We start from the raw sequence: 26401 nt of genomic DNA, 5'->3' as shown, positions 1-26401 counted from the left end.
GAGCAGTATGGAGCTCAAAAAAATACAAAAAGGTCTTTCAGTTTGTGCGTACACCTCTGCACATACACTTGAACAGACGGCTCTAGCCAGTTTGCTGTGGTGACAAACTAATTTCACTACTGAGTAAGTGAATGAAGATTAAATTTAAAATTTTGGTAGCAATAAAACCAAATCAGTGAAAACCAATCAGTGTTGGCTTCCCTATTTTGACTGATTTGATTCTTTAGTATATGTAGCTGTGTGTGATTAAATCAGAAGGTCTGAAATATTCTGCATCCAGCAGCGCTGTTACATGATATTTATATTGCGGTTGTTTTTTGAGCACCATTTTGGCATTCTTCTGTGCACAACAGTGTGTGTTTGTGGATGGAGGGTGATGCATTATGCATGGCTGCCACTGAAACTTGCCTTTAAAGCGGCCTTATTTAAAAGCTCCATGCTATCTTTGGGTTTAATAGGCCCTGAATATATTTACAGATATAGAAAAACACCAAAAGCTATGTGCCTGCTATCATACAGACCTATGTTAAACACACACACATGGAGGAGTATCTTCAGAGTGCCAGTGTGCATATCTTGTGACAGACTGCGCATATGAAAAGGGCAGAGACTGTTTTGTAAAGTTCTTTTATTGAGGTATGTGGCTAACCAATGACTCCGGACTCAGGATACATCCAAACATACACTTTACCTTTTGAAATCTCAAAGTTGTGAACATGTGATGCTACATAAAACTAAGCGCAATGCAAGATAAAGTGTTTACATGGGTAAAATCATAAATCCAGTTCTGCTCTGATACCGTTTTTCTCCAGGATGGTTGCTGCTGTGAAATTCTCAGTTTTCTTCCATCTCTGATATTTTCTGACTTTCAGAAACATCTGACGCACAAAGACAAGCCATCAGCCCAAAGAGCTCAATGGTGAAGTGAAGTGAAGTGATGTTGCAGCTAAAATACAACAGCTATCACTATGAAGGAGATACCTCAACTAAAAGTATTATTCAGATGACACAAAATAAAGTGCTATTCTCGATATTACAAGAAGAGAAGCTTATTTCTCACAGCCTCTAAAGGCTTTCACATATATTGAAATGTAGACTAAAGAAGGAACATAAGCTAGATCTCTGTGCTCTGAAGAAGACATATGAGTTAAATTATTTCGTAATTAGTAGTGCCATCAATCTACTGTTGTGTTCTGTGCTTCAATCCTACATTTATGTTCGTGTGTGTGTATCCTCTCTCTGGAACAAGGTGTTCTTTTAAAGAAATGCATCACATTTGTTAAATAAGTAATGGATGAATGAATCAATGGAAGAAACCATCAAATGTATACTTACAGGACCTACAAGAAAAAAATGCCTTCACTTTATGTCATAACTGATCAGTCACAACAATAATGTAAGGACAAGAGAGGCCAAACAGGGAGTGGAAGATGAAGATGACAGGCTGACATTTGATCAATGATGACTCGCTGCACCCATGGGTACAACACTACCTGCATGCACACACTGACTCATAACGCTTCAACACTGATGTCATTCCTCTCACTGCACCTCCTCCACCCTCTGTTTTCCTGTGTCCTTCTCCAAACTGTCAGTGAAACTTAGACTCCTTGTCGTGGTCAGAAAGATCCCCATTGTGTTGTTGTTTTTCTGGCAGACTGGCTGCAGTTTATTCCCCGCTGTTCCAGCTCTGGTGAAGTCATGTTAAAATGCTGTTCAACACATGCAACACCCGCTGCGACTCTTCAGTCAGTCTACTCAGAGACCAACCATTTTATGCCTGCTGAGCTCTTTTATATGAAAACAGGAGAACAGTTCCTGCCACTTGTAACTGCTACACTTGAGATTTTGACACTTTTTTTGCTCATGACAACCAGCCAAACGAGGGAGAGGTGGTCCTCCCAGTTTTCCTAGCGAGACTCACACGCAAGTTTAATCTCATCTCCTTTAGCTTTTTCTTCATCATCTCTTCTTAAAACTGCTGATCTTTCTGAGTTACCAACAAGATACATAACTGTATCCCTGTATGGATATGCAATTAACCGAAAAGAAAAGACAAGAGAACCTTATAATGAAAGTTTTAAGTTCCTGTCTTGTAGATAGTGGAAAAGGTAATGTTTGTTTTGCAAAATGTGTTTTTCTGTGAAGCATGAGTTCCACCATGATTGATTTATGCTTTTTTGCCAGAAATTAAAAGATGCTGACCCATATTTCCATTGTTATTATACACTGAAAAAGACAGGAGAAAAAGTTTTCGAGTTTCCTGTGAGAGATCCTCAGAGCTTCCAATTGTCCTTTGAAAATCTTCTCATTGCTGCTCTCCCAAGTTAGCAAGTGCAGTTATAACTCAGCCTGACACTGCTGGGGATTTTTGGATTGTGTACACTCCTTTCATCTGATTCTCCGGTCTGTCTGAGTGGCAGTAGCTTTCTCTGGCTGGCAGTGGCTGTCCTTGGCGAGTGCCTCATGCCGTGTACCAGTCTACATGAAGCTGGTATCAGTCCCCAGGCCAGAGACCCTGACATGAGCAGATAGGGATGAGACATACGGAGTGGGTAGAAACAAGAAAAGGACGCTGAGCATCATGTTCCCATTACAGAACTCAGCCTCCTCCCACGTTGGTAGACGTCATTTTGATGAGGAAAAAAAAATGTGAACTGGCATCCAGCAAGCATATTTAAAGCATTTTTGACTTGCGCACCCTTTGTCTAACTAAACATTGATTTTTGTATCGGAAAGATAAACCTACAGCAACGCTAGACTGCTGAGAAACAGTTCTTTTCTAAGAGAAGGATTACTGCATAACTGTACACTCTATTAAAGACTCTATTGAAGACAGTAAACCAATTGAACTGGTCATCTGTGGTCCCAGCTCTTTGCAGAAGTTTTTCATGTTTGTTTTTCGTCCAGTTTATCTGTGTTTGGTTAAAGTCAGTCAGGACTGGTTGGAGAGGTTGCGGCTATCTTTGTGCCGAGGGGAGGGTGGGGGAGGGGTGGTGGTGATAGTTTGAAGATGGGTGCGTCCCAAGGGGAAGTGGAAGTAGAAGGATGGTGATGTGCACACAAGGGCTCAGATCTCCTCTATGGAGTCAGCTGGGACTAGACCTCTCTTCTTTCCACTGCTCAGCTTCAGGAACACCTCACCATCTTCTAGCTTTCCCACACAGATCTAAAAGGAAGAGACAGAAACTGAGTTGCTGTATTTTCTGTGAAGTAACAGATACTGAAATGTAGGACTGGATTTAACTGTCAAAAATTATTTCTATTGGTATTTGACACATTAATAGACCTCCAAGAACATAGGTGAGCATATACTTTTTCCTGCCAACAGGTAACACGTATATCCATTCTGGCAGAAAATGATGTGTCTAAGTATATAATTATTCTCTTGATACGTGTATGTGCATGAACATTGCCAACAGAATGAATTAACATGCTGTCAGTTAATGCCAGTTGCCTACACTGACTCATTGTAATTAATTTGTCAGAATTAATAAAAAATAATAATAATGCAAAATCTAGGTAAACACTATTTTATAACACAACCCCTTATTTTAACTTACTTAGATGGTTTTGGAGCATAATCAGCAGCTGATTTGTGTTTTCTCAACATTTTTCTATTTATTTTGTAATTACAAGAATACTCTATAAACTATGGTGTCTGTGCACACCTTCTTGTGGTCAGGATTGGGTGTGTAGGGATATAAATTGTGGTTGAAAATGTATTTAAATTAAAATTAAAATATATATATGCATTTTCTTGCTCAAGGTCTCTAAAGTGGAAATGATGAGCTTTATAGTGTCGACACACAGACATAGAGATAATTTTGGTGCCAATCCTTTGATCCCACCCTGACCAGGATGTACCTCGCCTCTTACCCGGTGTGGGCTGGGATAGACTCCAGCCCCCTGCAACTCTGCACAGGATAAAGTGGGTACCACAAATAGACAGATAGAACCTTATCACAAACTTAACAAGGTGACAAATGATTCAGATTCCCAAAATGTCAGTGTAGTTTGTTGTTGTAAACATAAATGAGAGGAACCAAAAAATAAAAACAGTGACAGTATGATAATACTGGTGTACCTGGGATTCCCTCACGGCCATATGTCCTCTCTCTCGGTTGCCTGGAAGGCCTTGGACAACCCGCCACACTCTCTCTCCTGGCCGGACCCTCTGCACAAAGTTGGCAGGGAAGAAGCCGACTCTGTCGCCGCTCTTGCCCTGATAAACATAAGGGAATAGCACAAACAGACATTGACATGACTATTATATACAGCAATATCAACCTCAAGTCATTTAGTCTCATATGTGTAGTGTTGATAAAGTTCTGAGTAAGTGTCAGCTGGTTGTATTATTTATGGCCACTGATTCATTGTGTCTGTCCCTATATATTATTTTTTCATTGTCTTTTTCAAGGCTGGCCATGTGTTGCACAGGTCTGAAATGAGCCAGATGACTGACAGAGAGGTCTGGACTGGCTGACTTTACAGACATGTTTTAGCATTGTCATCCTTTGTTAAGACCGTTGAAACAGAAAGGCCATTTTTGCCGCCATCCACTCTGAATAATAATGGCGTATGAAAAACAAAGTGAGACAGACAGCAACACACTTCCTCACATTTCTGTCTACGCAGTGATGAATCACTGTGGCTGCAGAGTCAAGTGTAGAAACAACACAGGATAATATTATGATATGCAAACAAGAAATAACTTCATCTCAATGTCAGATTTGTTTAACATGTATTTAAAGGAAAAAGGCAACAGCAAATTGTGGCCCCTTCTTTGCTGGAGAAAACATGATGTTTTATTTACCCTTATTATGCAGCACATCTCACTGTTTATCACCCATCTACCTCAGGTGTTGATGCGTTTATTGAGGTGAATCACAAGCTATACATTAGTAATGAACAGATGATTCACAAATTATTCATAATTTAAAGGTTCCTTGTAGCGCCAGTGTTGATTTAAAGTGTTTAATGACAAGATGCTTCTTCACTTTAGGATAAATAAGTGCTAGTAAATACTGGTCCACCAATAGAAGATAAACAGACTTTGCACTTCAGTTAAGTCTGGGTGCATCTTCCTTTTTCTGTGAACACACACAAACCCCCCCCCCCCACACACACACACAGATGTACATTTATTTCCATTGGGACCAAGTGAAACTCATTACAGACTCAATAAAGACCTCTTTCAGGTTGCAACACTAGTCAGATTCATTATGTTAAACTCTTAGTAATTTACAGAGAAAATGATGTTCTATTTCTGTCTGTGGCAGCCTGCATGTTTATGACAGGCAAAAGTGGAGCAGGTGTTATGCATTAAGGAGGTGATTTAAAGACTTAAATTAACATGTGCGCACAATGAATGCACACGCATATTTCTGTACACTCAAATACACATTATGCACACAAGAACACAGCTTCACACCAACAAACACACACTAACACACACATGACTTGTAAATGACTTATTACCCACCTTCCACCATTCTTCATTAGAATCATCGGTGACCTGCACCCGATCACCGGGACTAGAGGAGATAAGACAAGAGAGAAAATGAAAAAAAGGAGGCATGGAAGGGGAGGTGATTGAGGTGGAGAAGAAGAAAAGGGGACAGAGACAAGAGTGGGATAGATGAAGGTGGTGAGAGAGTGAGAGTGGCAAGCAGAAAAAAAAGGAGTCGAGTGCAAGCACAAAAGATAACATTATCAAACTGCTACAGAAAGCTGTTGTACACACGGTTTCAAAGCTGTGGAAGCTAAAATGTGGATGAGTTTTTGTGTCCTTCTGCAGAGGTGACAGAGCAGCTGACACCAAAGTCATGAGGTCTACATGAAATACAACTCTATAGCGCCTACTGCAGTAGTGAAGGCTGGACCTGATCTGCAGCCAACCTGGCCTGCATGCTAATGATGCTACCAGTTTTTGATGAGACTTTTCTACACACACGCACACAGACACATACATACACTGTGTACACTCTGTCCCAGATACACAGGGAGAAACTGCTGTCCCAATTGCACTTCTGTATGTTGCATCTCCTGGGTGTCTGCTCTCACTACTGCCCTATATGATCAGCACACACACACACACACACACACACACACACACACACACACACACACACACACACACACACACACACACACACAGTTTGCACAAGGTTACATAAACTGACCAACCGGGGTGGGACCCATATATAGATATAGCTACTGGCCATTTTTTGAATATGAAATAATTATTCTGCTCACTGAGGTTCCTCCCAGGAGCACAGCTACTAAACCTCAATGTATAGTTTGGTTCTTGAATATATCAGAAAAAAATTCAAACTCGCTGATGGCATTTTTAGGTCTCTGCAAGTGTATGCTGAACAGTGGGATCAGCCTACTTTAACTGATGTCTGTGGGAACGGCATCTTTGCTCATTGTCAGAAAAACTACACCTTTATATTACTCCAATAATGGACGGTGGTCTACTTCAACAACATGTTGTAATTTACATAATTTCAGTGTCACTCTATTGTCATCACATGACGACACATCAAATGTTGCAGCATAATTCCTGTTTTTGTGCACCCACAGCAAGGGAGGCAAAAACAATAGCTCTTGATGACTGTGTGAGGGTTTGTTTGTTTGCTTTGAGTGAAAATTAACTGTTAACTAGTCAAAAGAGTAGAAACTATTAAACTTTCTCTAAAACATTATGAATAAAGCTAAGATCTTATATCTGACTTCACCTTCAAACTGCAATCTTAAACTATTGACAGTATATAAGCAAGGTCCTGTGTTTGTCTTAAGTAGGAGCAAAATTATATGGTGCATAAATTTCATACCCTGAATTCTGACACAATATTTAATGGCAGAGGGTAAATGTAATGCACTGTAGAGCAAATCAACTGTGATTTTTCAATGCAATGGAGATTTGGTGACCTTAATTACCAGCATAGCTAATAACTGCCAGAATAACTGAAAACAACTGTGTGGTAGTACAGGCCATTTAAATTCAAACAACTTCAGTTTTCATATTTATCGTTTTCTCTCTTGTTGAACAAACAAATTATATTTTTTTAACTTTTTCAAATGAAAATCTTTGATTTTAAAGAAAATCTGTATCAGCACAACTGCAACTGCTGTCTGTTCTTGACTTCTGTCCAATATATAGTATAGTTTTTGTCCTCTTTGTTTTGCAGTTCATACTGGTCAAACCCTGACAGAAGCACGTAGACACATAATGCTTTCATTAGTTCACATGCACTGTTCAGTCACACACAGAGCCACAGCACAGATGGCTGTTAACAGTCCCATGGATCTTCTACCTTTGTGAAATCTGTCCCCTAACCAACCATCCACACACACACACACACACACACACACACACACACACACACACACACACACACACACACACACACACACACACACACATCCTGCCCTCATTTCACTGTTCTGTACTTCTCTTTCCTCATCCTCCTTCATCTTATAGAGCTTTTACTTCTATATTAGCACTTTGCTTCCCCTGCATGTTCCTCCCATCCTCTTTCTCTCTCTCTCTCTCTCTCTCTCTCTCTCTCTCTCTCTCTCTCTCTCTCTCTCTTATCCGTCTCTCTCTCTCTCTGGGTATGATAATCTTCAGCTCTATGCCATCTCCCCTTATGTCTGTCCGCCCTTTCATCTCTCAGTTGTTCAGTGTCTTTATCCTCTCCCCTGCTGGGAACACAGCTCAGTCGCTAGCTCTACAAGAGGACAGTGATGGGCTCTGAGTTTATAATTAGTCGTCCTTAAGGGCGCCCTGGCACTGTCCTCTGCAGATGGTGGGGACATTTTCATCCTACAGGGACAACAGCCAGGGCAAAACACAGGGAGGGACAAAAGAATAGACAAAGCAAATACATGCAGGATAACAAAAACAAAATACAAGCATTCCTGCATGTGCACACACATGCTTGCATGTAGGCAGTCTGTTTGGCTTTTACTCACTGTAGTTCCAGGTCATTTTGTTCCTGAGGGAGAAACTTGTAGAGCGCTACATAGGTGTGGATGGAGTGAACTTCAATGCGCTTGGGCACCTGGACACGGGGAGGCACAGGGATGGGAGGTAGTGAGACAGGAAAACAAATTTGAGGAGGAAAACAACCAGGGGTGACAGTCTGCATAGGGGGATTAAAAAGAGGCGGTACCTTCACACTACTCTCCTCTGCAGGAGTCTGAGCTTGGCCGCTGCTCTCGTCTTCCTCCTTCTCGATCTCGGTGTCAGGGACAGGGGTGTCTGGAAGTGGTGAGATTCTTTTGTTAGAAGGTGACAGGAGAGCACACACCCACACATATGCAATTAGGCATGTCATTTTTCACAACCAGACACAGTAAATCCCTCTCATACACAGACAGACATGCACAAGTAAACATAACTTTTGCATAGACACACATAGGCATGGACATACCGCACATATGCATATTCACATGTATGGAGACACAGACACAAAGCAGTGTTTACCCCCTGTCTCCTGAGTTATCTCTTCCTCCATGCTGTACTGTCTCTGCTGACTCTCCTCACCTCCCTCACCCTTATCAAAGAAGGAAATAGAGAAGGAAAAAAATGTTAGCGCCGAGATGTCAAAGGATGCATTTTGTAGTCGGAGTAAAACACTGCTCTGAATAATTCAGACTGCACACCTCACTGATCAGTAGTTCTCAGTGTTGTAAATGAACCTGCATACGTGACCTATATACTGCTAGGGTGTATAAAAGATGTTTTGGGAAATTTGCGCACTGGGTCAACTTCATGTTTAATGAGACAAAGACCAGTGTCATCTATTAGGCTCCTTGTAGAAGATACACTGGTGCTCAATTATAACTATATGCCAAGTTGGATTTAAGTAAGGGCGTGGCATAATTTTTTTTACGCAGAAATGTACCATTTGGGGAAATGCTCATGCACATTCCGGCACAGAGTTATCATATTAGGCAAACAACTGGATATCTTAGATTAGCACAAAGACTGGAAACCATGAAATAGCCCTGCACATAATCCCCATAAAATGGCAAACTGTCTTCTTTACTTTACAGATTAAGGCAGGCTAGCTGTTTCCCCCTGTTTCCATTCTTTGTGCTAAGCTAAGCAGATGTCTCTTGACTGTAGCTTCAGTCACTGCACAGATGTACAGTGGTATCAATCTTCTCAACTCTACGTCAGAAAGTGAATAGACATATTTCCTAAAATGTCAAACTATTTAAAGCCTATTTAAAAGCTTATTATCCAGCCAATTTGTAATTTGAAATATGGCATAACTATGAACTAGAGAGCATTGCGTAATGCTACAAATCACTGCACTGCGGTATCTCTGGTCTATTAAGTTGACCAATGGACCAACATCTTTACTTTATCTATGTCTTAATCACACAGGATCCAACTGTCCTCAACCCCCAACTACTGGGTGATGATGTCATACCAGGCTGCGTGTTGGTGACTCTGACAAACTGCCAAAACTGGAGCGGCTCATCTGTGCCAAGGACGTCCCGTAACGCAAGGCAGCATACACGGGGTCTACACGCATCCGCGCAGCCTCTGAAACCACACACACACATTCATATAACTCATGCATGCACACACTTTATTTACAAACACACGTAAATTATTCACACAAAGACACAGCTCCACACACACACTACAGTTTGAACTGCACACTGAGATTACACTGTACAACATTATTATTGTGCCTGTGCCAATCTGGAGGAACCAGAGGGTCTAAATATAGTTGGTCCAGAACCAAAGTGACCCACTTTAGATCTGAGAGAGGACAGCAGCCAAAAATTAAGGAGATATCAAGACATTCCAATAAATCTATGCGCTTTGATTTATTTATACATTTACTTATTGGCAGGAGATGTGTTTTAGTTTTAATAGCTGTAGTTGAGTAGAAAGGGATTAAGAGATGAGATTGAAAATATGGAAATCCTCAGAAAGTCTTCATTGCTACATTTCATGTAGATGGCAGTGCTTGGTGCTATCAGAGTATTTCTGAAGTTAGGGATTTGCTTTTTTTTCTCCATCCAGCTCAACACGAGTTAAATGGAGGACAGAATGATTTCTCTGCAGATCCACATGTGATGTGTGTGTGTCCAGGATGAGGTTGTAATGGTTTCATATTGAAGTCAGTATCTCCACGCTTTCGTCAGATGGATGAAAAATTAAACAGGAATGCTATAAACAGACATTTGGCAACAAGAACATCTTTAGTGCAACTGGTGTGAGTATTTAGAGGTGATAAAGCTCATTTGTGCTTTAAATTGATTCTAGCAGTTTCAGTGAAGAAGATATTTCTTCAAGAGCAATTAATTGCAGGGAGAGAGTAAATGAAAGAAGGTGGTGATCTATTACTCTTCTCCTCTATACAAATAATTGTTTTTTATCGAGTCACTGACCTTCAGCTTCAGTGCAGAAAAGAGATATGGCTACATATCAGTCTTCGTATATACCTAGGCTTAGGCACTTGTGACTTAAGCTTATTTTGACAAACTACAAGCTAAACAAATCAATAACAACCACAATTTAACAACTGACTAATATTTTAGCCCCAACAACCTTAACTTTAACTACCACAGCTGTTGCACTTGTCTTAATAAAATCATAAAAACAAATCCTTATAGATATAATTTCAATTAAGAGTTAAATCAGATTTTAATTGTCATTGCAGGATTGCAACATACATTTCATGTACTTCACTCCAGCAGCTATTAGACTCTCTGCCATGAGGTTTAATATGTGACAATAAACTGATTTGCCAAAAGGCTGTAGATGGGAAATTACAGGGTCTGTAAGCAAATGCATCATAAAAATTGTCTTCTAATATTAATGCGTGTAAACATGAGCTCAGTATTTTACTATGTCTTTTTTAAAGCAATAATTATGAGGACACTTTGCAATGTGTGATTGTGAGTTTGTCAGGTTGCAGTCTCAGCTGGCCCTGGCAGATTCCCAGGCGTCATGGTGCTTGAGCTCGGGGTGATGACTGAGCTGTAGGTTAATTGTACCCTGATTCATGGATAGTACAAGGAAGTGACAGCATGAGGTGCTAACCCTGATTCAGCGAGGCATACAATATGTGAGATGAAGGACTTTATCACCTACACAGATTTCCATCCAAAGGTAAAGCAAAGAAAAAACAACATCCTATTCAGAGACGATGTTGAAAGGAAGAACAAATTCAGGTACTTTTAGGCCAGTGAGTCTAAAAACAGTCCACTGTGTTTTAGCCTTCAGCGGGTTCCTCGGCAAAGGCTATGTTCACACTGCAGGCACAAGAGGCACAAATCAGATTTCTTTGCTCATAAGTGACTCATGTGAACAGCACAAATCACATGAATCTGATCTTTTCAATTCTGATTTGGGCCGCTTTCATATGCGGTCCAAATCAGATACAGGTCTGATTTTTTGTAATGTGACCTCAGCTTGAACAGACGTATCAGAATTCATGTGACTTTTATATCACTCAACATTCGTCATGCGGGTCACTTCAGGACCGTTACCTGTTCACACTGGAATGTGATATGGGCCAAAAAAAAAAAAAAAAGAAAAAGAACAATTGAGTGCTACGGCTTGCTGTGCGAATGTACACAAAGAGACGGTGTTTCTATTTGAAATAAAGGTGGATGTTACGATATAGAAGGCTGCTTAGGACTCAGACTAATCAGAAATTAGGCAGCATTTAAATGTTTATCAAGCTTTAAACATGCAAGCTGTTGTGCCAGACAATGAATCCATACCCTGCATCAGTCCAAGGATATACAGCACAAATCATAAACAAAGATATAAAAACATAAACATTAGAACTTATAAATATTTATTCACATACTTTCAGGGTGCAGACCGTCCGTCAGCCTCCAAGAGAAGCTGAATTTGTTCTTCCTCTTTATATTTTTCCACTTCATGCTCCTCGTTGTCAGGTGAGATGGAGACAGTTCTGGTTTTATTACAGTACACACAAGCACGCAAAAATCTAGAAATAAACCAAAAGGCTAGACAAGAGCAACATCACAAAAACAAAAGCACATGGGACACATACATAACAATGCACACTTGCACTCATTCATAAACACACGCACACACACACAGACCCTCCAGTATGCTCACCTTGGCTTGGCTGAACTTCCTTGACGACAGACAATTGGTCATTGACGAGCATCGGTGAGCTGAAGTTTCGTTTGAATGCTCCAGACTAATGGAGGAGAAGAGAAAAGAGATTTTTTCAGTTTCCATTACTTCCTGTTTATAGAATATGTTGATTGGGGAAAGGGCTTAATGTAGTGATTTTAGGACATTAATGGAGTCATTTGAAAATTACTGAATGAGAAACACGTCAAGACACACTGACAGACATGCAAGCCCACACAAAGTGGTGCACATGCTGCAATAAAAGAGCTAATTTCTGCCATCAAGTTACAAACTGAAGCAAACTGTTAGCGCTCTTTGCTGCTAATTATGTACAATGAATTCACTCAACCACTTACTTGTGTGCACATGGCTAACACACAGGCATGGACATGTGATTCTGTGAGTGTGTGTGTCCGCAAGACTGCAATTTCACACTGAATTAAGTACTGTAAGTGTTTCAGCTGAGATATTGGTTTGTCTTTGACTTGACTTGCAAATGAGCCACTCATATTATGTTGAAGAGAGAAACACACTGTGGATCAAAGGTAATAAGTGGTACCTTTGTTCCTCTGAAGAGGCCCAGGTTCTGGTCTGATGATATTTTACCTTTCGCTGACCTCATCAATCCCCTACCTTTCCTTCTCTCTGTCTTTGTGGTCCTCTTTCAAACTGCAGTGAGCAATCCTGAACACAATGCTCTTAAAATGTTCCAAGTGGCTCTCAGAAGGCCTTGCTACTTGCTGCATGCTAATGTCCTCTACTCTACACTAGAGGTTAACACAAAATCTCTGTCTGAGATCACTCCCAATTTACTGCCTAGTGCACTATACGCATCTTCTACCTTCACTCAGTGTCTAAATTCAAAGTGCACAAATTTCCACAAAAGAATAAAGAACACAGTACCCATAGCATTTACATTACTGTTTGCTAAACAACACACAAAGCAAAATCTTTACCTTTGAGCCCAAGGTGTCTTACATCAAAATGTTCTGCTTAGTATCTGAGTGTTTATCATTATGGGTTAGTGGATAAGTTAGTTATGAAGCATTTTTAGACACACCTAAGGATCAAGCTGAGTTATAAATGTGAATATTCTAGTCTTTTTTGGCCCCAAAGGTAAAGTGATGTGATTAATGGATTTGTTTCAGCCACATCAGCACTTTACATCTCATAATAAAAATACACTGAAAACAGTATCCAGCCCTTTACCATATGCATCTGTGTTCTGCATTTTAACTTGAACTGCACATATGGTTGGTATTTACTGAGTTTTCCCTCAGGCTGAGAGTGTTACAGTGATTTTGAATGTGTGTCTGAGTGTTACTGCAATGGAAGGTGGTGTGCAGTGATGTAGTGTTAAAAAATCATAAAGCAATTCATACAGCTGCTTGACTAGCTGCTGTCCCTGAGTGATATAATAATTGAACATATTTTTGCATTATCTGTTCTATACTCAACTGCATGAAACGTCCCGTTCATATCAAATATAAAGTGCAGGTAAAATTCTGAGTGTCTAACAAGTCCAGATTTATGGTAAAATTACCATGGTAACAGTGTTTCTGCTCAGGTTATTCAAATCATGATTGCAGTCCAAACTATTATTGCTGCTGGGTGTTTATAATGTGCCTATTAAAACTGTCAGGGACAAATCGGAGAAATGGGACGTCAGACCGGCTTGAGGAAGAGAAGCTCAGCTACAGCCAGTAGTAGCTTATTTGAGCTCAGCACAAATACTGGTAACAGGTAGAAACAGCGAGCCAGCAAACCTTCTGTATGAACGTACAACAAAGTCAACATACCAGCAAATCTAAAGCTCACCAGTTAACACGTAACAGCTTGTTTGATTAATCTTTAAATCCGAAAAAAGCGTATGAGATTTATGACATTAATATAGCAGCAAACAACAATTTGCTACATAAAGATATAATGGAGTCACGGTATCCTGAGCAGAGAATGACATCACTCACCCTGTGTTTTTATCTCTCTGTGTCTTATTCACAAAGTAAGACAGTTTTGGTGGTTTTTATTTTGATTCTGTACACATTGAATGAACTTTGGAATTGTTGCAATGATCTGTGAAGTAAAATTACCATTTTCTGCTGGCGGGCAATAGCGATTTCTGGTTTTGTGAACAGCTTTTTTTTGGTTAAACAAAGGTAAATCTGTAGGGATCCTTTTCATAATGTTGCCAGAAACTTAATCTGATCTGAGCCCATCAGTGGCAAAAACAAGAACTTTAGTTGGACGTAATGATGCGTGCATTTGAGAATTAGCTTACGCAGCCTGTTTTTAACTCTGTGAATTAAGGGTTTATTTTGACCAAACCAGCGATGGTGATTATTGGAAAGACTGTGGAAAGATTAACAAAGATAGTTTTAGTAAGTTTAATTTAGTTCCTGTCCACTTTGTATGTGTTTTACTATTATCCACAAGGTAAGGTTACTGGTTTGACCAGAACATTCAATTGTTTTAAGCTGAGATTCGTACATTTTCGTACATCTAATGTTTAAATTCGTTGTTTTACAGGAGTCATCTACTGGCCAGTATCTTGGCAAGGGAGCAGTTGCTAGGCAACCAGTGAAGACTCCAGGATGTAATAGTCAAGAAAGAGTCTGGCACATAATCAAGGTTGGCTCTTGAGGTATGGCAATTGCCATTTAAAAAAAATGGGGATATGGTGAATTTGACGTTTTTACTCGTTTTACTAGTTTTTGTGTGGATTAAACAAACAAGACTGGTAATTAGTGAGCATTACTGATGAAGAGGATTTTATATGTTTGGACAGAGCCAGACTAGCTGTTTCTCCCAGTTTCCAGTCTATGTGCCACAGTAAGCTAACCACCTTGGGGCTGTCGGGCTATTCCTTTAGGGATATTTTTACTGAATATTTTAATGAGATGCAACTGGGTACTAGTAGAAAGACATTTTTCACCAGAAACTGGAAGTGACATTTTTTATATTTTCCAATTAACAGACAAAGAATAGCACCAAAGAAAATTGATACACAGATTACAGATAAAAAGCTGAAAAAGCAATATAGCCATAGTCAGTGGCTATGTTGAGAAAAGCTATACAACTATACATGAGGGCAACATCAAATTCTCCAAGTGTATTCGCACCTTCCCATGACACAGCTGCTGCGACAGTTCTGAGGTGCACCACAGGTGAGCAGCCATCTTGCACGTTTTACACCGTAGAGCCTGTTTGGAGTTTCCTGCAGAGAGGGACAGAGATGATAGAATGAGAGCAGAGGACGCAGACATGGAGGCACCCACAAAAATAAATACTCAGCAGGCTGAAGATCTGCAACAGCCAGAAAGTGCTAACAAACCAAAGTGGCCTTCGGATCATATGAGCAGGTTTCTCTCTGCTCAGGTAGAGGATGTAATCAAGAGCTGTTTCAGGTTTACCTCTGCACTGCTTGCAGAGCTGACAATAACAGCTTTATAATCAACAGCTCTTCTTCCAAAACAACTTGGAGAGATTGGAAACCAGCTGGAGATATTTCAATCATAATCGATTTGGCATTGAGTCATCTTGCTTTTTCACCTTTGCTTTCCAGTGTTTCAGTGATATAGTAACTCTCTGAGTATTGAGACGTTTTCCCTTTATTTGTTAGGTTATGAGAAATCCTCTTTTAAGGGTTGAATGTATTGAACCATAAAGAGGCGGAATCTCTCTTCATCTCACAAACCAAAGCTAAATAGAATTCTGCACTTGTCGTAGCTGGGGGATCACATTGACAGATCTGTTATGGAGCAGAAAAAACAATCAAACAAATTGGATGACTTGATGAGAACATCTTTTACTTTGAAGAGGAAGAAATGAATTCTACTTCATCAGCTTAACAAGGAGACAGAGGCTGGACTGTGTTTGGGGACTGCAGAGGAGTACAGCTAGAACGAGGTGATGCATTACATAAATAAACCCACAATGCATGCAAAAAACCAGCACATACGCAAAAGCAGAGGACCAGGTCAGAGTCTGTAATCAATCATTGTGACAGGAAGTAGATTTAGCAGAAATACTAGCAGTGGCCAGTAGTTCATGCAAGCGGCAAATTAGGGATAAAAGCACATATCTGCACCACAGCAATCCCTGTTAATAATCTAATGGTTTCTTCACGCTTTAAACACTGAGAGAGCAGCATTGAATACATAAAGTCCAGTTCTGAATCTAATTTCAAAGGGATTAGAAAAACTTTTTTCCCCCTTTAATACAGAAGATTCTATTATACTCATGCTACCATACTTTTAATGGAATAGTTTCAAATTTTGGGAAATACGCATGAGTCAAATTATATTATTCCACTTGCACATCTGTACATTTAATCTATGCATAGATATATTATATAAATATATGTATAAATATAAAAAATAACAAAGTAGACTTAGTTTAGCAAAAAGACTGAAAACAGATAGCTAAAGTTAATAAAAAACTGCCAATTTCAGCACCTCTTAAACTCATAAATTATCTCATTTGTTTAATCTATATAAAATCTATGTGTAGATTATTGTGTTAAAACAACTCCAGGAAGTCCCTGTTTAGAGCAAAGGAACTGTCAAGCACATTAACCTTGTAAATCGGCAAATGTTGTTTATACACTTGGTATATAAATAAGTATAAAAGATGTAATGTGTCAATTGGTGAGCTTTAGAGGTGCTGGTAGGTGGATTTTGTTATGGTTGAACAGAACCAGAGCAGCTTTTTTCCTCTGTTTTCAGTCTTTGTGCTAAGCTAACTGCTGCTTATATATATTTCCCAAATGTCAAACTTTTGCTTTAAATTTACAGTGTGTAACATGTATTCACTGCAGTAGCCCAGAATGGATAAACCAAACAAACATGCTCTAGATAGGGCCTTTTCGCGTTTTTCGCCAACATATTTCACCTACATAACAGGAAGGTGAGATAAGGGGGGTTATGATCTGCAACTACACCACTAGATGCCACTATATCCTATTTACTCGTCCTTTTAGGAGTTGTACACTCTTAAATTCTGCTGTGGTTATAAAACACTGTCCCTACGTAACTAACTAAGTGATGTTCCATGAGCCCAGTTTGCACTACTGGATGCCACATAAACGGAGACCAGAAATCTTGTGAAAACTGCAGCAAAAAAACATAGAGAATGAGGGAAGTAAATTGAGCACCTTACCCACTATCATGTGCTTGCAGTGCTGGCAGTTGGTGGGCTTGCGAAAGACATGGTCCTGGAAACAGTGGGTAATCTGAGGCCGGGATGGCTTGGTGGGCAGCGATGGGGAAAGGCTGAGAGAGGGGGAGTGGGAGGAGATGGAGGGGTTGGGGCTGAGAGATGGTGAAATGGACGGTGAGCGGTCGCCCACGAGAGGAGAACCAGGCAACAGTGGGGGAGAAGGAGGCGGTGGGTCAGTGATGAAATCCGGGGGCAGGCGAGCATCACTGTAGGACCTTTGGAAGAAGTTCTCCACACTTTTGCTGCGCATGATGGTCTTAAACGACAGCGAGCGTTTTAGTCTCTGGAGCTGCACACACACATTGACAGACACAGAGAAGAGGGTACACCAAGAATAAACACAAGATAAACAAGAATGCTGCGCCACATTTAGGAGCAATAACAAATGTCCAATATGCCCTCAGGACAGCACAGGCAATATCCCAGCATCCATAAAGAAAGCACTCTGCTCTGATCTGTACACCGTGGGGAAAGCGAGTGACTCATGAAATGCAATATTACCTCATAAGGAAACAAAACATTAATAGCAAAGCTATCTGTATGTTCCCTTCATTGAGACGAAACAGTACTGTATCCTTCGCACAATCACATATAACAGGGCAGTTTGTGCATTTGGCCTATGGCTAAACAAGCTAAGCTTCTTCTCTTTGAGAACACCCACGGCCATATATTGAGGCATGGCATTTGCTTGGTAGTGGTGGCCGGGGGGCTATTGCAATGAACCAAAACAAGACAGTTTACACAGAATTATCATTTATCTACAGCCTATGTTCAGGGCTCTTAATCAGATGGAGTCTGTTCATTGGACCGACTGAACCCGCCACAGGTTTGCAATAAACATGCATTGCCAATGGATCCCTCCTCACAGGGCCAAACATGCATGCCTACAACATACAACAATATCAAATTGCATGTTTAATGATGATATAACCAGCCATGCTCATATCTTGAAAGCTGTATTGTCCAACAATTGATGGTGGCTACATTTCAAAAGTCGAGCGATCAGACAACAAAACATCACTTTAGCAACTGTCATGTCTGTAAGCTCTGCTCTCTGCAGCCATCTAGCATTGATTGGCTAGATAAATGCATGTTTCCTGACATTTCCCTCCGGCTCTGTATACAGATGATGATGCTAGTTTCCTGGGGGATAGGCGGCCATTTGTTACCCTGACATGCAGTGGCAGCGGGAGAGCATTGTGAGGCCGTGATCGTGTCACAGGGGAAGAATGGATCAACACAGACAGACAAGCAGACAGATAATCAGTAGGCAACAGACACTCTGTGTGCACACGCACTGTCTGTCTGCCTGTCTGCGCTCACTCTGCTCTGCGCCAAACATAATCACTTTACAGGGACATGCTGTTTACAGCTCCGTGCGTCTGGGAATAAGATATGAAAACAGTTTGTCTATTCGAGTTTGTGTGTGCGTGTTTGTGAGGGACACGTGGAGGTAGAGCAAGAGAAAGTCTATGTGTTAACTGATTGCAAGTATGCAAAGTCCATATGCTTCCTGTAAATCTCTGTTAGAATTTATCAGATTACACTGAGTTGTGGTTTTATTAATGATGTAAATAGGGCGAGAAAATATTGTCAGCCTGACTCATGTCAGTGAGTCTGATTTCCAATGTTTACTCTCTGGTAGAAGATCTAGAATTCCTCACTGTAATCTAAAGCACTACCAGCATTCATTTAACCTATGTTGTTACCTGCATGGGATGTGCAGTATGTCGTCAGCACTCCTTGTGTATGTACTGTATATGTTTGGGATAAGACTGGATGAGACTGGTTTCAATACGTTTTGCACATATGTATGGTTCTTGAATTTGTTTGTCCTGTATTTATTAGATTTGATTGATTTCTGTAATTTTATTCTGCTAATTTACAACCCAAAACAAGTTTACCAATAGAGACATTAAAGTATGTCATAACTATGTTTTTACTAGTTGAGACAGTTGAGACTAAACGTTCTCACCACAATCTAATACTACTCCAGCATTGCTGTTCTATAACATTGTTGGACTCATGATAGCCCAGATTAATAAAGTCTATCTATCTATCTATCTATCTATCTATCTATCTATCTATCTATCTATGATAGACACAAAAAGTAATCAATAAAGTAGAACCAGAGATATTGTGTTTTTATTCCATGCATTCTTCTTCCTTGTCAAAACCTGGCTCCTGTGTTACCCACAATGCAACTCGACCACTGACTGTCACAGAGTGTTTATATGCTAGTAGCAGCTCGAGCCACTGGCCTCAAGCAGTGGTAAGGAGGGGACAGAGTGATCTGGTAATTTCACTTCTTTCTAACTCCAGGGAGCGGTGTCTTGCCAAAACCAGAGCTGGGTGAGCAGGCAACGGGATCGAGACCAGCAGCCTCTCCAGCAATCATGGCAGAGGCAAAGAGACCAAAAAGGACGTTGACAGAGGAAGATAAGAAGAGAAAAAGAAAGTTACAGAGCAAGAGGCCAGACAAGACAAGGTCGGCCCTGGCTTTTAATCGTTGCCGAGAGCTTTGCAAAATAAAAGGCTGCAAAACAGATGGCAAGCTGGCCTTCTTGCTGTTGGACTAGTAAGTAATATTAGCTTGCTTGCTTGTGTTGTTGCACTTACTTGATGTTTGGCTTTGTTAGTTTACAGCTGTCTATATTTATGACAGTGGTGTATAAGTGAATTGCACACTGTGGGGGCCCCAACTTGCAAAAAATATTTCTATAGATTCTTGCATAATGTTGCTTTAAAGGCGCTCATTGAAATCTACATTTTCATGACAACTCTGCAAACAGCTGCTGAAACATTGACAAACAATCAATTAACAACTATAACCTATAAACTCTTTATGAAGAATGAATGCCTTATTAGAAGGTGTTAACATTTTTTAATCATGTTTGTTAATGGTACTGTAATGCTGACACATATCTCCACATTTTGTGTGCAGCATCACAGTCTTGAGCCTAGTTCTCTCAATCAGAGCAGATGAGTGCTGGCATAACAGCTCCAGCTAGAGCACATGTCTCAATTACAGCTAATCTAATCATCTGTCAGTGTGTGAGCCTAAAAAGCATTCCCGTTAGCTTCCATTTGAACATTAGCTGAGGGCGTCATACTTCTGACTCAAAGCCAGTGTGATAACGTGTTCGATTTGGGTCATCAGTACACACAGTAACCATTCATGTGCATGAATTTCGTACATGAATTCCTGTGACAGGTGAGATGCCAATATTGATGAATATGAGTCAGAGTGAACTGAGCTTCACCACAGATGATAGACCTGGTTGTGACGTATGATCTAGTCCCATATGTATAATTAATCCCCTGCAATGTCATTACAATGCCTGTTTCATTTCTCCACGTCCGGTATGTCTGAAAGTACTAAATAAAGCCCTTCAACTGCAGACAATGCTTCTCTCCCAAAAGACACATTTGAGTTTGGTTTAGCCTGCTTGTCTCTCCACAAATTATTTATAATATTCACAAATGACTCAGAGTGCTGACTCAGTGACATACAAAATGCATAATGTTGCCCAGATTTACATGCACCTGTACATATTCTTTAAGCAGCAACAATTACACTACTGCAGACCATATTTTGATGAGCCGTCTCAGTGGACCTGTAAAAGCCTATAATTCTCACTTCTTCGATCCATGTACCAACCCCCAGTCATTCTCACATGTAGCCAACATAAATGGCCAAAATCAATGGTCCATAAAGGGACAGCACAGTTTGAGCAGACTTAATTCAATGATCAAGCTTTTATTTCACCCAAATGTGTCTCTTCCTCCCTCCATGAGAATTCAAAGGGGCCAGGGGCCAGGCTGAGATATATATGGGATGCTCCAGCCTGTCCAGAGGTCAAGACTGAACAACAAAGGCTTGGTCCCAATGGGAATGTGACCATAAATAAAGCTTGTGGCCATAATATGCTTTAGTGTGGACTGTTTTAAATGCTTTACCTAGCAGAGAACATTTCAAATGGAAAAGCTTTACTAGTAACTCTGGCTGTGTCTTCATTCAGAGGCTATAAAGGTCAACATACACACTCTCTCAAGCTTTAACAGTCTGGAAAAGGTCTTGGTTGTGGGGTCTGCATCTTCCAATTTTTGTTTCTTTGTAAAACCAACTATCAAACAGTCACACCACTTTATGAAGAGAGTGGCTAGGGGTGCATAGGTATTACAGTGGAGAGATTTGTGCTAATTATTTTCTCCGATTTCCACTTATTCTTACTTCTACCATTGTACATGGTCACTCCTGAATTTTGCCAATCACCTCTGTGGAAATTGGGAAGAAACAACCACTGCAGCACTTCTACTCCACAGTTTAAAATCACAGTGTCAAAGCTTATATTCAACAAAGTGCATCTATGTGACCTATAAATGCAATATTTGACTTTGTGTAGCCTGTAATTTCCACTTCTGCTAGGCTTCCTGCCCCTCCATGGTTAGTTGCTCTATAAAAACCTGTGTTTTTTGGGTTGTTTTTTTTTTTGCCATTGTGAACGTCACACCGACCTTGTTCTGAGTGAGGATATTTCAGATTTAAGAAGGATAATCGTGAACTGAAAGACACAGTTTCCTGGCTCAATCCAATTCTAGGTCATCAGCAGAATATGTGGTTACAGAGGAAATTATCAGCTGCAGGTACATGATGTTTTTAGGGATATAATTATTTAAACCTTCACTGCGTGGCCTGTAAAACTGAAATAGGAGACAGGAAACCACTGTAATTGGACAACCTGGAGGTTTTACTACAGAGGAACAAACAAATTGCAAAAAATCACAGGGAGTGAGCAAAAAATGACACATATCATAAAATCTCTGAGTGAAGCACACAAACAGCTTTGGTCTTTATCATTACGAGGAGGGTATTGAACCAGTTTCGTGTCCAAACATTTCCCCTCTTGCCTAAAGTTATTATGCACAGCAGCCTGGCAGATTCCCACTTTGAATACAAGATAAGATGTATAATCACAAGCTGCTGCCATCATTCTGTCCCTATCGCACAAACATGTATATACACACACACAGTCATTCATGTGCTTGCTCATACACACAGACCCCCTTTAAAAAATTTACAATTCCCCCCCACGCATTCAGCTAAGCTTGCTGGCAACTCTCTCCCCCTCTTTTTCCCCCCCCCAATCACTATTCACACACATAACCCAAACACAACACAATGGCTATCAGAGCAACCCCCTTGTTGTTTGCTTGGTGTGACAAATATCTCTAAAAGATACTTTCCCCCACCCCTCATTAGTGATACACAAATAGATATAGCCATTTGTTAAACTACTTGTAGCCTTCTAGTGTCCAGTATTTCAGCAGCTAACACCTTTCTCTGTAGTGTCACATCAATAAACATCACAGCAGTGAAGGTGTTACATTAATTAATAAAGACCTTGGCCTACTTCAACCTCCCTCTTCAACTTAGTCCCTAACTCACGTCACTCATATCTTTAAAATGAAGTGATAGTTAATAAGATGTGAAGTGAACTTAAACGTGTGGGTACTTTTAAAGAGAAGGGGGAAATTAACTCGTTGGTAAGCTTTGTAGTGTATAAATGACAGCGTCGACACCAGAAGATCTGTGATCTGTTTGAAGATATGTGTACCCTATAGATCATTAGCAACACTTCAGCATTCACTATGATGACTGCCATTAACAGTGTCCTGTGTAAACAGGTGTGTGATGAAACCAGAACGCTTTTAATATAAATGAGTCTGCCTAATCCAGTCACGAGGGTCAGAAATGTTTTTTTGTCTTGTTTTTTTTCTGATATTGATGTTTATTATAAGAAAACTGGTATTCAACCCAATGTAGTATGAACAGTTATGCATCGCATCAGACCAAACTGTGTAGATTGGTACAGTTTGACCAATCTACACAGTTTGGTCTGATGCGATACTCATTTTGTTAATTTTGTCATTCAAGATTTGCTAGGAATTTTGTAAAATTATAAAACAATACAATCATATCATCACAATATTATTCACCGAAAGACAATAAATGATGATATTGAATACCCAGTTCTAAAATCATATGATTGCAACTTCCTTGGTTCATTTCCAGTCAGGGACCCATCTCTATCTCCCCTATGTCTGCGTACACTGCCTACCCTTGTATATTTGATAAAAACCCTTGTATGCTAAAAAACTGAGATTTTTTTTTTGCTAAAGATGTTTTACTCTGGATTAAACTACCATCACTCAACATACTTTGTTCAAGTGTTTTTATGAAGCACCAGAGTGAAATATCTCCTTCACAAACTGTATGGTGCGTGATTACTTGTTATTTAGCTTTGGAGCTGTGACAAGGTCTCATTTTCACACTGTAGGCAATGCCAGTCACCTCTTATCACTCAACCGGCTGTGTGTGTGTGCGTAAGTGCTCACATTGAATGAAGGAGATTGGGTGAAGAATCCAAAGGGGACACATGGATGAATTGTGATGTTCTAATCACACTACGGCAAGCTGACAAATGGGCCAATCTCCCAAAAACTGTGCATAGGGTATTATTTCAAGTCTTTATATCTCTGTGGTCAGATTGTGCTGTGTACTCATCTTGGATAAAAAGAGGTTTACCTGTGCACTTCTATCACAGAAAAGGCTCCCAAAGCATCAACAGCCTTGAGAGACCAAACAGCTCTCAACAAAGAGGGACACTATTGGCTGATGACTGCTGCTCAGGCATCTCATCTGCTCCACTGCTCACATTTCTGCCAGCCTTGGCAATAGACCACAGTACATTGTTGGGAGCCGGGGAGAAAGTCCATGCTTCCATTCCTCCTAATCCTCTGGCGCCGTTTTCCTCTGTTCCTGATTCCTGATATCCATCTTTGTGGGAATTTGCTGCTGGTGAATTTCAAATAGCATTTGTTATCTGAGCAAGTCACTCCCTCTCTCTCCCTGTCATCCTTATCTAATTAAAAACATCATGGACACATGGCTATGTGTCTGATAAGATTGCTTCAAAAATTACACCCTGTAGCAGATTTTCTTGTTCTCTTTGGAATGGTCTTGATTAAGTGTTTAAAATAGATCTGGGTGGAATATAGATGTGTAGGATTTTCAGTCTCCTGGGATTACACCTGTGCATAGTCGAGACAACCCGACTTCAAGATTCTCCTGCAACATTCCTTAATAGACTCTTATAGGGAGCTACTGAATGCCGAACATTTAAAGGGAGTTCAAAAGCTGTTACAATTAACCTTTCAACATCTATGAGCATTAAGGTTGAAGGTTAAAGTGAAATCTATTCACACACAGAGCCTTGGAATTCAACCAGTGTAGCCTCAATTGATTGGCTGGTGATTGAATGGTCAACCCAATAAGTTTGTGGTTTAAATGGTTGTGATGTGGTGAAGCCAGAGCAGCCAATGAATCATGTGAATACCAATCAGTCCTGCTTGGCGCATAGTATCATCCAGTATTTTTGGGAGCAGCTGGTGAGGAGAGGGGAACGGGAGAGGACCGCACTGGAAAGAGTGGTGATAAAATGGCTCGCAACAATGCTGACTTTCACGCTCCTCATAGAGGACATCAAATATTTAGATGAGGCACAGAGGCAATCAGCTGGTGAATTTCTGACTGTGCTGCAGGAGTGTCACTTTGCTATGTCCACAGCATGTGTGTTTGGGTGTGGGCGGAGAGAGGAGGCATGGGGTGGAGACAGCTGAGGGAAAGTTGTATCAAGTGTGTAATGAATCAAGGGTCTTAAAAGCCCTCCATTAAAAAGCAGGCATTGAGAAATCTTTCACAGCTCCTGTACTTGGAGGCCAGCCCTTGAAATCTTTGTTTATACAGTCATGTCAACAAATTAAATGGAATCATGAGGACACTTGGTATTACACTTGAGGCTCAGGCAGACCTACTCTGTACAGTAAGCAGTAGCATTCATTGCAATCATTCCTTTATTTAAATTCTACTCATGTAAATGCATATATGGACAAATCCCTTCGTGTGTCTGTGTGCGCGCGCCCGCAGGAAGTGGGTTTGGAGAAGGGGGAGACAGTGACATCAGACCATACGTGTGAGGTTACACCTAGTGACGCAGTCATGATGAATACAACTGCAATTGTAAAGTGTTGTCATCAATATTACATAAACCAGTGGAATAATACAAAAACTGCAAAATTACAGGTAAAAAAAAAAACATTTAAAAAATGACTCCTTATTCAGCCTGCAATCATTTTGCTTTCAGTGTGTGGAGAAAACTGCTCTGCAAAGTTCATTGCTTGAATCTGGGTGTCTCGCTACAGAGATTCGCGCACGAACCATAGATCAGATCATTAGAGATGACTGTGCTTAGTTTGCGGAACAAAGCTCAAAACTGTGGGTACTTGCCTTAGATGTCATCGGTTGGATGGACATGGTGCTTGGAGAGCGCTGGAGCTGCGACTCGCTCTCCATCTCATTGTTCTCTGTCATCATTGATAGCGAGATGAAAAGAGTCGTTCAAGACACAAACAATTAAAAAAAAACTTTTAACTCCTTAAACTGTGTCCGGTCGGTAGATAGTCTCCGGCTTTAGCCATACAAGAGCTTGACAAAGTGTGACAGATCCACATAACAGGGATTTGTGCGCGCTGTGAAGTGGACGCCGTATGGCCAGTTGCTCTCCACACACCAGTTGCAAGCGTATAGGTTGATTAAACAGTTTTCTAAACATACATACACACATACATACACACACACACACACACACACACACACACACACACACACACACACACCAGCTGTTTATATTTCGCTCATGTCATGCAAGGACAAGCATTCAGGAAAAGGCTGAACCTCGCGTATGGCTAATTGTAATGTCCCTTGATGCGCATCGGAAAGCTCCAATGTGGCACGATTCCGTCCTACAGTTGCAAGAAAGGTTCAAATCAGCAAAACATCGATGTGAAAATACCAGCTTAATACGGTAAGATCCAAACAAAGCATGTGCTCTGGAAGGCACTGGCTAGGTGTAAATCCAAAGCGAACTGTGCCTTTCACCACTGCACAGACTTAAATTTAAGCGCAAT

The 26401-nt window shown here is 40.5% G+C and overlaps 1 protein-coding gene across 3 annotated transcripts; it reads right to left on the bottom strand.

Moving 5' to 3' along the window:
- Positions 1 to 611: 611 nt before the first annotated feature.
- LOC127356220 (SH3 and cysteine-rich domain-containing protein 2-like) lies at positions 612 to 26401 on the bottom strand. 3 transcript variants are annotated; one of them, XM_051387798.1, is made up of 12 exons: positions 25722 to 26401; positions 17312 to 17660; positions 15274 to 15368; positions 12134 to 12218; positions 11856 to 11963; positions 9453 to 9568; positions 8498 to 8567; positions 8184 to 8272; positions 7984 to 8072; positions 5486 to 5537; positions 4088 to 4225; positions 612 to 3169 (listed from the first exon to the last, which is right to left on the bottom strand). In XM_051387798.1, the coding sequence occupies exons 1-12, from the start codon at positions 25806 to 25808 to the stop codon at positions 3071 to 3073; spliced, it is 1377 nt and encodes a 458-aa protein (XP_051243758.1). In that variant the 5' UTR covers positions 25809 to 26401; the 3' UTR covers positions 612 to 3070. The 3 variants fall into 3 exon arrangements, with proteins under 3 accessions (XP_051243758.1, XP_051243759.1, XP_051243761.1); XM_051387799.1 differs by lacking the exon at positions 11856 to 11963 and having other exon boundaries at positions 25722 to 26398; XM_051387801.1 differs by lacking the exons at positions 8498 to 8567; positions 9453 to 9568; positions 11856 to 11963 and having other exon boundaries at positions 25722 to 26399.

Source organism: Dicentrarchus labrax, unplaced genomic scaffold (genome assembly GCF_905237075.1).
Source record: "Dicentrarchus labrax unplaced genomic scaffold, dlabrax2021, whole genome shotgun sequence".
Taxonomy (NCBI): Eukaryota; Metazoa; Chordata; class Actinopteri; family Moronidae; genus Dicentrarchus; species Dicentrarchus labrax.
This window is presented reverse-complemented; position numbering and strand designations above follow the sequence as displayed.

What these genes read in the sequence shown, in the direction of transcription:
- LOC127356220 (XM_051387798.1), bottom strand. Translation starts at nt 25,808, where the DNA reads ATGATGACAGAGAACAATGAGATGGAGAGCGAGTCGCAGCTCCAGCGC. An exon ending in AGCAGCTGTGTCATGGGAAG is followed by an intron (nt 12,219 to 15,273) that starts GTGCGAATACAC and finishes CTCCTCCATTAG; the next exon opens with TCTGGAGCATTCAAACGAAA. An exon ending in TGGCCGTGAGGGAATCCCAG is followed by an intron (nt 3,170 to 4,087) that starts GTACACCAGTAT and finishes TCTTCCTTTTAG; the next exon opens with ATCTGTGTGGGAAAGCTAGA.